The sequence below is a fragment of the Pteropus alecto genome, unplaced genomic scaffold (assembly GCF_000325575.1).
Source record: "Pteropus alecto unplaced genomic scaffold, ASM32557v1 scaffold125, whole genome shotgun sequence".
NCBI classification, from domain to species: Eukaryota; Metazoa; Chordata; class Mammalia; order Chiroptera; family Pteropodidae; genus Pteropus; species Pteropus alecto.
Window position 1 is genome coordinate 4,916,101 of NW_006436888.1, and position 13,239 is coordinate 4,929,339.

Sequence of the window (13,239 nt, forward strand, 5' to 3'; positions counted from 1 at the left end):
CCAAGAGCAGGGGTTTTGCCTTGGCAGCTGAACATATTAGGCAGAGGTAATTATTAGCATCTAAAACCCTGAAGGTCCTTCTATAGCTAGCTTCCCAACCCAGCCAAGTATCTTTCCTCAGAGTACCTCCATCCATCCACCCATCTACTCACCCACCCACTCACCCACCCCTCCATCCCTCCATCCCTCCATCCCTCCAGCTATCCCTCCATCCCTGCATCCCTTCACCCCTCTCTCCCTCTACCCACCCATCCATCCATCCATTCAACCATCCATCCACCCACCCACCCATTCATCCCTCTAGGTATCCATCTATCGCCCAGACAAATCCCTACTAAGATGTTCTTGGTACTGTGCTGGAAGCTAGGCCTCCAATCCCAGCCATCAACAAACTCATACTCGATATATTGAGACATAATTAAACCAGACCTTCGTCAAACTTTAATGAAATCCTGTGGGTCTGGGAAAGGCCTGGAGATTCTGAGATTCTGCATTTCTAACAAGTCCCCAGGTGCTGCTGCTGCTGCTGATTTGAGGACTACACCTTAAGTGACAGAGAACAACTAAAATGCAGAGCGACAAGGGCTATGATGAAATCATAGCTCAGAGAGGTGACAGAGAAAACCGAGACTCCCACAGCTAAACGGAGTGACTGGGACCTGACCCCAGATATATCTGACTCAAAGCCTTGTGTATGCTCTTTCCTGCTTCCACCAGGGAGAAGAAAGGGGACTGTGGAAGTGGGTAGTGGGTAGAAGGGCATTAAACCAGCTTCAGGGAAAAGGATGGATCTTAGTGAATAAATAGGGGTTTGCCTGGCAAAGAAGCAGGGCAGGGAGAAGCTCCTAGTGAAGTAACTGGCATAGAAAACACAGAGGGTGATTAGATTTCTGGATTAGAAAGTCTGAATTTGAATCCCAGTCCACTTCTTATGGCCTTGCGATTTTGGACAACTAACTTAATTGTGGTATGTCTCAGTTTCCTCAACTGTAAAATGGAGATAATCATAACAACGCCTACCTCATTGGCTTGGTGTAGGAATTATATGAGGTGGCGTGCAGAAAGGGTTTGGCACAGAGTTAGTGCTCAATAAATGTTAGCTCTGATTATTACCACAGTTGCTCACTACAATGGATGAGTAACAGAAGGAATGTGGTTATTTTAGGCAGAATGGTTCCTCCTGTGCCCAGGGCTAACTTGTCAGGGTAGGGGACTCAGAGGCATTGGAGTTACTGCCCTGCTGCACAGACAAATGAACTATTTAATGCCTTTGTTGGTGGGGAGGGGACCAGTTGTATTCTTAGACACACATCTCAAGGCTTGGAGGACACCCAAAGCACCCACTGCCCAAAGCACACACTGTTTAATCTCTTAGCTCACCTCCTCCAGACTCCAGAAGGATGGAAGGACTCATCATCCCCATTACACAAACAGGGAAACTGAGGCCCAGAGAAGTGAAGTGACTTGTCAATTATCTCCCTGGGTGTTAGAGCCAGAGAGGAACTCCTTACTTCCTGGTTAATACTCTTCCCAGAAAACCCTCTAGCACCATTGCTGGAGAAAAGCAAAACTTAAGACCTCCTGGGCAAGAGTTCTGAGATTTCCTACCTCCCCTGGAGTTGTCATGTTCACTAATCTTTAGAGCTTGCTGATCAAGAAAAGGAGCCCTTCGCCCATCAAGAGGGTCATCGAGGATATATCTGGCTCTGCCCCTGATTTTGGAAGAAAGACTTTCTAGGGAAAAGGTTGCAGGGAGGGGACCTGGGGCTTAGGAAAAAGAAGTACCTAAAAACCAATTCCCTACCCTAATATAGCCCGTTCCTGGTTCACGCATGGGTGGGCCCACACCAGGTGTGGTTGGCCCTCCTACCTAGTAGACTGCTTGGCCAGCATGGCCACGTAGGTGACCACGAAGCTCTGAAACTTGGCCCGCTGCTCCTCCCAGCGATCGTCCACTGAGTAGTAGTTGGGCAGGGGTGCTCCAAACAGGATCTCGCTGCGTAGGAGGGAGCTCTTGAGGTTTTCTGCAGACAGGCCCTCGTCCACGTACCAGTAGAACTCAGGGTGAGTCATGGCCAGCTCTAGGGAGCCTGCAGGGGAGCAGGGATTGGTACCCAAAAGCTCAGCAGGTCAGTTCCCACCAGCCCTCCATCAAGGTTATCCTACCCTCCTCACCACCTCACTCCTTTCTAAACAGCTGAGAAACACCTCCAGCTGCCCAGAACTGTCCCTAATGGGACAGTGGGATAGTTTAGAAAACTCACAGCTGCCCGAGAAGAGCAGCTCACAGACTGTCCTCCCAGGACATTTGCATTTCCATTTGAATCTCAGCTAATGAAATGCCAAGACTCAGTGTCTGCAGTGCCCACTTCATCTGCCTACAAGCACGCTCTGCCCCAGCTCCATCCTTCCTTAGGTCCCATCCTTATTTACTTCAACTAACCTCACCTGGGTCTTCTTTCAACCCCAGCTATTCCCTTATCTTCCTCGGACCAGATACCCAGTAACCATACCCAGATTACTCTCCAATAAACCTCATGCCCAAGTCCCACCCCATACTTTCTCCAACTGGCCACAGCGAAACTCCCAATCTCGCTCAATCCAGGTAGGCATCCAAACCTCCTTCCTCACCTCCCTCGGATACCATCTCACACCCAACCCTGCTTAACGCCCTGTTCACAGGGCCCTCAGGCCTGCCTAGCGCCCAGCTCCAACCTGCCTCTGCCTCACTGCGGAGTCCTTCCCCGTCCTCCTACCAGCCTCAAAAGTGCTGAACTAGGAGTCAAGCCTTCGGATCTACCCCGCCAAGCCCCGCCCTCAGTCCCATCCAGACTCCCCCGCTCATAAGGCCATTCCAGGCTCCTTAACACCAGGCTCCCTAGAGGCCTCAGCCCCCAGCAGCACCCAGGCCTGCTCACCCCGGATGTCCGCCAGGTCCTGGCCCATGCCATCATAGTAGATCTTGCCGCCCCTCTCAGTGGGGAAGAAGTAGGTCATGAGCGAGCTGGGCGGGGAGCAGTAGGAGTAGGAGCCCAGCGGCAAGTCCTTGAGCACTTCATGAGGCTTCCAACAGAACTCCCGGAAGCCTGGATGGTCCATGATTTTGCGTTCAATCTCGTGGATTGTGACCAGCCGCTCACTGGTGAAAATGTTGCGCTCGGCATCGCCGCGTGCCAGGAAGATGAGCTCAATGCGCCAGTGCGCGTGTGTCTGGGTGTTGGTGCTCACATACGAGCGAGAGTAGTCCCAACGCGAGGCGCCTCGGCGGGCACGGCTCTGATTGGCCGCAGCCGCCGTAGGGGGCGGAGCTCCGACTTGGCGCTGGCCATTCTTGTCGGGTTCCTGGTTCACAGGAGCTTCACTCTGGTTGGCTGCCAAATCTGCCAGGGGCGGGGTCTCCCGTCGAAGACGCCCGCTCCGATTGGCTACTGGCTTCCGAGTGGCGGAGGTGTCCGACCACTGTCCTGGGGCACGTCGAGGGACAGCAGGGACAGCGCGTGGGGCCCTGGTGACCCTTCGCGAGCGGTTGCCAAGATGCAGCTGCTGCAGCTGCTCGGAAATGAGGCGCTGGAGCGTCTCAGAGGTGAAGTCCGCCAAGTCGCGCCGGTTGCGCCCCCAGGATCCAAACTGAGACTTGAGCGCCAGCGCAAGGGCGTCGAAACGCTGCGAGGCCTCATGGTTACGGATCTCAAAGGCGTTGTAGGAGATGTCAATGTCCAGCGGCGGGTAGTAGAGAAACATGAAGGCTGACAGGGCCATGGGGATGCTGCAGCCCAGGAAGAGCACCAGCCCCGCACAGCACGGATTGGTGAAGGCCCAGCCCAGAGTACTCCAGAAGCCTGAGGCTGGGGGCCGGGAGGGCAAGGTCCAGTGCCTCCAGCAACACTGCCGTCCTGCCCCAGCTTGGGGCCCCGGCTTCTGGGCTCTCCTAAAGGCCTCACCCGTTGCTTCCTCATCTTCCTGCTCCTCCTCTAGCCACACATCCTGCAGCAATGGATCATCCTCCGAATCCATAGCCTACAGGAGAGGGAGAAGGTCACCAGGCGAGAGAGAGAGAGAGAGAGAGAGAGAGAGAGAGAGAATGGTGCCCTGTGGCTGCAGTCGCCCAGCTCTGGGCGTTAACCCTGCCCAGTCATAACCAAGTACGAATACTGCAATGGAATTGCATCAAGCAGACATTTAATTCAACTGAATTCAACCACATGTGCACAAAACAGAAAGAAAAATCCTATTTGCCCATCACCTCCCAACTAGATTGTGGCTTTCAAGGCCACAGGAAAAAAAAAAAAAGAATCACAGCCCAATGGACAGCAGAAGAAATATTCCTCCCTGTGTAAAGGATATTCAGGGGAAATTATGACTGCATCATTTCTCAATTTTTGTTGCATTCTCTGGATTTAGAACTCAAGGCCAATATAAAGTGTGACCAATCTCATTTATTTAATGAGCGACCATAAAGTACCTTCTAAAAGTATCCAGGTGGAAGAGAAAGGACATGATCTTTAGAATTAGATGGACCCTGGTTTGGGTCCTGGTAGCGTGAACATGGGCAAGGCAGTGAACCTCTCTGAACCTCAGAGTCTTCATCTGTAAAATAGAGGTGGCCATTCCTGTCTCATACGATTGTGGGGAAGGTCAAGGATGGAAGCACTCTGCAGTTCATGTAGTCCATTAGTTATTATCTGTCACATAAACATTTCTTTGCTCTCCTCTGGAGGCTGTAATGTGCTCAACCATTGCCCCTGAGGCTGTGCCAGGGCTCGATGCCTGTCGCAGCTCTCCTCAAGAACTCTCAATACCTCCCCACCCCCTCTGTGGGACATTGCAGCTGCAGCCACTGTTTTTCAGGCTCAGACCACTTAACATGCAACTCCAGCAACCTCAATCCTTTGGGCGCGGCCAGGGGCCAGGCCTCTGTCTCCCCAAGACTTGGGCACAAGCAGCAGGGAGGCCTGGCAGGGGAGGGCAGGGCTGGGCAGCTTGAGGACTCCAGCAGCGTAGCCTGAAGGCGGGAGCCTCCTGGCATCCCTGGGTATGGCCAGTCCCCCTTGTCCTGCCTGCCCTCTGTTTGGACGGAGAGAGACTCATTATCCAGTTAGATGCCAGGCAGTGAGAGGAGGAAGCTAATTATGCCAGAGCTGGCTAATTAATGCTGCCTTTCCTATTAACATTCTCTAGAGTGCTCCATTTCAATTAGACAGTCTGTCCAGGAAGAGAGGGGGCTGCTGTCAGCCCAGAGAAAGTGAAGAAGAGAGGGCGAGGGGAAGGAGGGAGACAGAGACAGAGACAGAACATGAGAGAGATCAGGGAGACAGACAGGAGAGTGGAACTGGGTGGGGGAAGACAGGGACCCAAATAGGGAAACAAAGAGATTAACACAGTGAGCAAGGGAGGCTGATGGTGGGTGGGAGAGGAGGAGGGCAGAGCAGAAGACTTGAGAGGGAGAGAGACCTGGAAGGGGCGGGAACTGCTGTAATATGCAGGATTCCTATCAATGAAATAATTAAACTTCCCCTTCGCAGTGTCCTAAAGCAAGCCTGCAGGAGGGGATGCTAACTGCACTGAGGCTCAATCTATATTAGCAGAAACTCCTGAGTGTGAACCAGAGGTGGCTCAGACTCACTCCATCTCCAAAAGACAAAACCAAGTCTTCACATGGAGGTGGGGGCGTAGGGGAGCCTCGGGCCCCTTCCCCAGCCTCTGAAGGAGGAAGCTGACAGTAATATGGTGGAGAGCGGGGTAGGGGCCACTTTGGCACTCTTTCTGGGGATTAAGTCCACCCACCCTGTCGCCAGCCTCAGCCTGCCTTTTAGAGTGTATTATTTACAACGTGTTGGTGTGTTAGGGAGTCAAAGGCCAGGGTTCTAGGTCATAGCAGCACTCCTTCGGGGGCCCTCTGTCCCACTGCTGCTCCACTAGGAATTCCACTCCCTCTCCCAGGTGTCCAAATCTAAAGCATCTTTCAAGACATTGCTCAAGTGTCACCTCTGCCGAGACGCCTTCCCAGTTCTGAATCCTCCACCCCTGACGCTGCTTGTCTAAGCTTCTCACCACACTTTGGGGGTAAAAACTACTTAGGGATGAAGAAGGAGAGGCAGTGTAGCAGTATTAAAAGCTATGGCTTTGGAGGCAGACGGACTTGGCGCAAATCCCAGCTGTGTGAGTTATAGCAGGCAGTGTAACATTTCAGCCCGTCTTTCCATCTGCAAAATGGGGCTAACAGTACTCAAGGTGTTGGAAGGAAGATGTACACAGCAGACTGACCACAGCGCCTGGTAGGTGTACGTGTTCAGGAAATGATAGCTACTATTTTTTATACTCTGCTTCTCCTTAAAATCTGTGAACTCCTAAGAGACCCACGTGGCACATTGTATTTGACAAAGATGGCCTCGACAGTGTCTCCCACCCCATGTGTTTTTCTCATGATTTGACTTAGAGACTTCTCCCATCAAGAGGTAATGTCTGCATTCCTTCTCTTTGAGTTCGGGTGAGCTTGTAGCCACAGCAGAAGTGGTGCTTTATGACTACTGAGGCTAGGTAATACAGGGAGATGCAGCTTCCACTTGGCTCTCCTGGGACATGTGTCCTTGGAACCCAGCTGCCACACTATGAGGAAGCCCAAACCAGCCCATGCAAAGATACCACATGTAGGAGTTCCTGCTCACCCCAGCATCATCCACCAGACATGCGAGTGAAGATGCCTACAGATGATTCTGGCTTCCAGTCGTGGGGTAACTCTCAGCCTTCAAGTCTTCCCAGCTGAGGCCCAGACACTGTGGAGTAGAGCTAGGTCACCCCCTCCTGGCCCTGTCCTGACCCACGCTGTCCATGAGCATGATACACTGGTTGTCATACATCACTAAGTTTTAAGATGGTTGGTTACATAGCAGTAGTAATTGCAACAATTTCATTGGAGCCCTGTCTGATATGTGTGACTCTCTGCCCTGGGGACAGCATTTGCTGAATTTAAGTGACCAGAAAATTGGGCACAGCCTTTCTGCCTTCTGTCTTCCAGTGAGAGCCTCACAGCCAAGTGGACATAAACTCCAAGGGAGCAGGCACTTGGCTGTCGCATTCCCTGCTGTGTTCCCAAGGCCCAAAATAATCCTGCAGGGGATCCGTGCTTAGCAGATCTTTGTTGAATAAAAGAAGGAAATGGAACTCGGGTTAGGTATTAGATAGCACTTTCTCCTAGACAGAGCACAGTCACACACCAAACAGTGTAAGCATATGGCGGTGAGTATGGTTTCTTTTGCCTGGGCTGAGAAGGATCCTGAAGGGTAGGAAATGGACAAGCAGGAAGTGGACTTGATGGGCTCTTTGTTTTTCAGTCCACTCCCCCTCCCAGCCCCACGATCGCCTTCTCAGTCCGCTCCCGAAAAGAAAAGCTGCCATGTGGGAAATCACACCAGACTGGTGGTCGAGTGACTTGGCTCCAGACCTAGCTCAGCCACCAACTTTCTGTGTGGCTCTGGGCCTGTCCCATCCCCTCTTGGGGCCCTGTCTCATCCCTGTCAGTGGGATGGTAAAGGTCCAGGTCCCTTTGGCTGTGACAGCCCCAGAACCCCTAGGAAGGCCCAGTCTGCAGGCCAAGGAGGGTAAGTGCCAAAGGGCAGGGCAGAGCCTTAAGACCCTGTCCAAACTGAGTGAGGCCCGGCTGGTGGGTGGGGTCTGGCTCGGATGCCTCGGCTGGCAACCACTTGCTCAGGCCCCTCCACAGGATGGGCAGCAAACTGCAAATTTGTTTTCCTTTCTCAAATGACGGGAATTGATTAGCTTAGCAAGGAGCTCCAGCTGCTCTATAAAAAGAAGTTAAGGGTGGCTCCTCTGGTATCTGTCACTGGCTCAGACAAGGCGACTGATGTAGGCCAAAGACAATGATCTTCCATTATGGTGGGCCCTTGGCATATGTTCCTGCTCAGTGACCAACACGTGTGCTCTTGCTCTCTGTCCTCTGACTCTGTCACACACACACACACACACACACACACACACACACACACACACACACATACACACTCGGAGATGGTCAAATTAAACTCTGGACCTCCCAGGGGCCCAGGCACCAAGGTGGACACACATCCACAGAATAAGATTCCCCTTCTCTTGGAAAAAGCGAGTGGGAAACCCGCCTAACAGGGAACAGCAGACCCTGGGGAGCCTCAGAAGGAAGAATCTAGCCCAGTTTCAAGGGCCAGGTGTGGGGCAACCCAAAGCCATATTTGCAGCATAATCTCAATCTTATAACAGAAAAATAAATCCCTATATATATGAATTTTTAAAAAACATTAATAGTGGTTATCTCTGTCTGGGAAGGTTGTGTGTGATTTTTATTTTCTCTTTTATATTTGGCTATTTCCAATTTTTCTGCAACAATCAAGTAGTCTGACTTTTAGAATCAGAAATAAATGTTATTTAAAAATGGAACGTGTGTGTATGTGTGTGGAAGGGAGTTTGCTAACAGCCTTCAACAATTTGAGAAGTTCTTATAACGGTCCTGGGAGGAGGGATCTGTCCCCCAACGAGAGTTGGCTCAGGTTGCAACAGCAGAGATTCTGGTTCTAAGCAGAAGGACCTTGGGAGAAGGAGTTGGCCAATGCCCAACAGATGAGTGAGTGTGGCATCTCCTGTTCCCCTAAGATGGAGAGAGGAGTCTTTACAATGAGCAGGAAGCAGATCATGGCCCATTGGACCCAGAAGAGACACCAAGGCACACCTAGTCCAACTCCTTCATTTTACAGATGGGGAAACTGAGACCACACAAGGAGAAGGGCTTACCCAAGGTCATGTTTCAGTGTCAGAGCCAGGACTCTTGGCTCAAAAGAGTGTTCAATCTGCTCCATCACCAGATTCTGGGAGGAGTTTTTGGCAGCCTCAGAAAACAACCAGACCTGGAGAAGATGACATGTGGACCCAAAAAGCCAAAATAGGGAAGCTATTTTTAAAGTCTAAGGAAGGAGGCATTCTTCAAGTCACAAAGCCAGATGGACTTCCCCATCTGGACAGAGTGGGGCTTTGGTGGGAGGCAGCGTCGCCTCATTGACACCCCCAGCTTCCCACCAGGCCTCGTTCTTCCCCAGGGTGGTCCCCAGGGATGCGGCCCCACACCAGAGCCTACCCACAGCCATGTTTACAACTTCCCTCCTGCCGAAGGATGACAGCTTCTTTCCTCATCCCCCTAACCCAGCTAGACTATTAAAATGCAATCAAAAAAATCACATTAGACATGCAGATTCCACTTAAGCTACGTATATGTATATATAATTTAACGGCAGTTAGGAGCTAATCAGTTTCTTTTTCCTGTCTCGGGGCATTTCAGCACTGGTCCTGGAAACATCTTGGGGTCTTCAATTCTCCTATTCTTGGACTGAGAGATTTAGGTGGAAGTTCAAAATGAGATATTTTGAGTTGAACAGCTTCATTTACCCCTAACATGTTGAAGTGGGGATACTGTGTCTGCTGCTTCCTGCTTAAGGGTCTGCCTTGCCCCTTTGGTGGATTCAGCTCATCTGAGGCAGGGAAGGCAGGAATGGAGAGAGAGGGGCTCTGTCCCTCCTGGGCATCAGTGTCCTAAGTCCTAATACCCCATCTTCTGAGAGTCTGCCACCCTTCAGATGCCCTGGTTATGCACCCGCCAGCCACAATCCCAGGCTCTTCTCGGAGACCTGGGCACTTAGGTTAGGAGGCTACAGCAGCGCTGGAGACAAGATGGTAAAAATGGGGCAAAATCACACAGATGGGGTGAAGCCAAAAGCTCAAGAAACTCAATGCAGACACTCTGGCATCCATTCAGAGAACCATAACATAATAATTAGCTGTGCATCCACCATATGCAAGTTCTATTCACCCTGTCTCATACATCAGTCCTGCAAGGGAGCATTATGAGCAACCCCATCTTACGGAGGAATAAACAGAGAGGTTAAGTGACTCCCTGTGGTCACACAGCTAATAGGAGTGGAACTAGCATTCGATCCAGAAGCCTACGTTCTTTTCACCATTCCAAGCCGCCCTTGAGTTCTCTGAGAGCTGAGAGAAGAAACTCACCGCCCTTTAGCAAGCCTGCACCATCCCCATAAGACCTGCTATCACTCAGGTCTCAGCAGTTTCAGAAGCCTGGTCTTCCCTTCTGTGATAGCATGGGTGCGGTGGCTAAATTTTTGTGTCATCTTGACTGGGCCAGGAGTGCCCATTTGACCAAACATGATTCTGAGTATGCAGACTGAGTAAAGCAGCTTGCCCTCCTTAATGTGGGTGGGCCTCATCCAATCAATGGAAGACTCGAATAGCATGAAAAGGCTGAGTAAGAGGGAACTCTTATCTGCTGACTGCTGAAGCTAGAATATTTGTCCTTTACAGCCTTTAGACTCAAACTGAAGCATCAGCTCTCCTGGGTCTCAGGCGTTCGGACAGAGACTGGAACTACACCACTGGCTCTCCCGGGTCTCCAACTTGCCAACTGTAGAGCTTGGACGTCTCAGCCGCTACAATCATGTGAGCCAATTCCTTGTTATCCGCCTGTCCATCTGTCTGTCTGTCTATCTATCTATCTATCTATCTATCTATCTATCTATCTATCTAATTATCTATCTATCTATCTATTATCTATCCATCCATCCTTCTACATCCTTTTGGTTCTGTTTCTATGGAGAACCGTGACTAATACAATGGAGCATAAAGCATCCCAGAGGGAAACTGGGGGTAAAGCAGGGAGCCCCTTCCTAGCAGGTGGATCTTTAGACCTTCCTAAAGTTTTCTCCCAAGAAGCCCCAAGCCCTACCCAGAATTGCAAGAGAAAATGGCAACAGAGTCAGGCTATGCCCTGTAGAGGAAGGGGGGGGTGACTGGGTGACTGTCAGCACCTGGCAGAGTCTTTCTCCCAGTAAGAAGATCCTAAATCTACCACCCCTCTCCGTCCCCAGCCCTACGGAAGCCTGGCTTTGTGGCTGCAGCTGAGGCAGGCACCTGCGCCTCCTCTCACCAGATCTGCTACCCTCTAGGGAAACCAACCTCATGGGCTACATTTGCCAGCAGAGGCCAGGGAATTCAGAGGGATGCACGTGACCACTCCTCCCCGCCAAGAAAATCTGGACATATTTGTTGGGAGCCCAGGAGGGTGGAGAGAAGAGGAAGTTGGGGAGGGGCTGTGGTGACCCTGCCCAGGCCCCTCATTTCTCACAGGAGAGCAGACTACGGTGCTTGAAGGACGACTGGCCTCTCCTGGATGACAGCTGGTGAGGAAACTGTGGGCACTGACTCGCGAGCCCAACAGTGCCATATATATCAGGCAAACAAGCTTTGCAACGGTCGATCTATCACCCAGGGAACCGTCCCAGCCAGCACCAGAGGAACGCAACATTAACGGTCACAACAGCCACTGTCACTTTTCCCTGTTCCGTGTGTTCAGTGGAACAGAACTGGTCCCCAACACTAAGAGAATATCAGGTACCGAGAGCCCCAGGGCCTGATTTTTTTGGGGGGAGGAGGGAGCTAAGCATGGATTTTGTAGTCAGAGAGTCCTGGGTTCAAACCCTGGCTCTGCCACTAGCTGGGGGCCTTGGGCAGGTCTCAGTTTCCTCATCTGTAAAATGGGGGTGGTGCTATTCCACTTGCTGAGTCACAGCAGCTAGTATGATCATTATGAGCTTTGCAGATGGAGAGAGGCCGAAATCTGGCCCGGCTTGTGGCAGGTCTGCCAGTCTGCCGGAGCAGACCTTTCATCGTCTACCACATCGACCCTCAGACAGGAGTGTGGATCAGTCACTGCGTGCACTCATTAAAATGCAAACTCCTGGGCCAGACACCAGATCTAACCAATCGGACTCAGGGGGGTGCAGCCCAGGAATCTGTATTTACACTACCTCCCCAGGTGATTCTGTTGCAGGTAGTCCAGGACCATTCTCCCCAGTTCCCCATGGCTTCCTGAAGCAGGTGATCTAGCCTTTGGCCTCCCCCACCCCCGACCCCAGGGCTCACACTTGCCTCTCCTCAGGTGCTCTGCCCCCTGGTTCTGGGGTAGACTCAGCCTCCTTGATCTCTGTCCAGGGCTCACTCCTCGAAGCGCCTTTTCCTCCAGCCATGGAGAAGAAGACGTGATGGCACTTGGGCCAGGAACAGGACTTTGTGTCCAGAGAGGGAGACACGAACAGGCCACCCAGATCTGCCAATCAGCGCCTCCTGGTGGGGCCAGGCAGCAAAAGAAAATAGAGGGCCAAGGGCTCACTATCTGCCAGGCCCCATAGGACAGGCTCGGGTGGGGAGCTGCCCATCCATCAAGCACTGCTGTGTGCCCAGCACTGGGCCCTTTACTTATTTATGTCACCTCTGCTCCAGCCTCAGCTCTACAAGGCAGCTGGCAGGAGTGCGGCTGGGATCTGAGCCTCTCTGTAGGCAGGAGTCGGGGACCATCTTTTTAACCATTGTGCTCTACGGACAAAAGAAATTCCACCCCAACCGGTCCACTTTTGCCTCTCCCTCTTCACCCTCTTCTGCCTGCACAACTCAGGCTGCAGGGCCCAGACCCATCAGGCCTGGCTCCTGGCCCCCGCCAAGCAGCCTTTCATCTCTGAGGAAGAGGCAATAAAAGCTTAATAAAAGCAGCAGCACCTATAGAACCGTGAAGTACGGGCAGGCCCTTAAACACCACTTGCCTGAAGGGTCACATGTTTCCTGAAAATCTTCACTGCAGCCTGTCCATGCTGCCGCCGACCCCACCTGTCCCCCACCCTCAGGCCCAGGTCCCGGTTGCTGTCTGGAGTTTCATGTAAGCCAGAGGACTCCCTGGGCCCAGCAGCCAGCCAGCTCCCCAGCTCCCAGATCACTGCATTAATAAAAAATAAAAAGATCCCCACAAAATAAGACCAATAACCATGGCCATAAAAGCCAAATTGGATTCCTTCCTGGCTGATGAGCTCAGGGCCCTTCTCTCTCTCTGAGACCCGATTAACAAATATGTAAAACAATTCCCCTGGCTCCCGCCAGCTCTTCCTGGGAGCTCAAGTCAGGGGCAGGGGAGGAGGGGGAAGCAGGGGATGGCTGCCTGGCTCAGCACAAGTGGCCCCTGGAGGCTGAGTGTAGGGACTTGCCCTGCCACGGGCCTGTTGTGTGACCCAACAAGTCACTTAACATCTCTGGATGGGTGGTCTCCCATCTGGGGAGAGATGCTCTCTAAAGTGGGCTCCCCTTCACCCCTATTCAGAAGCTATTGTATAACTGGTGGGTGGGAGTGGGGGGCAGAACAGG

The 13,239-nt window shown here is 52.0% G+C and overlaps 1 protein-coding gene across 1 annotated transcript in view; it reads right to left on the minus strand.

Moving 5' to 3' along the window:
• Positions 1-13,239, minus strand: part of DISP3 (dispatched RND transporter family member 3) — a 43,838-nt gene that overhangs the window by 20,932 nt on the left and 9,667 nt on the right. The window contains exons 2-3 of the mRNA XM_006914358.2: positions 2,919-4,017; positions 1,871-2,090 (exon numbers count right to left, since the gene is read on the minus strand). Of these exons, the coding sequence (XP_006914420.1) occupies positions 1,871-2,090; positions 2,919-4,014 (1,316 nt within the window). The 5' untranslated portion in view covers positions 4,015-4,017. The remainder of the gene's footprint in view (positions 1-1,870; positions 2,091-2,918; positions 4,018-13,239) is intronic.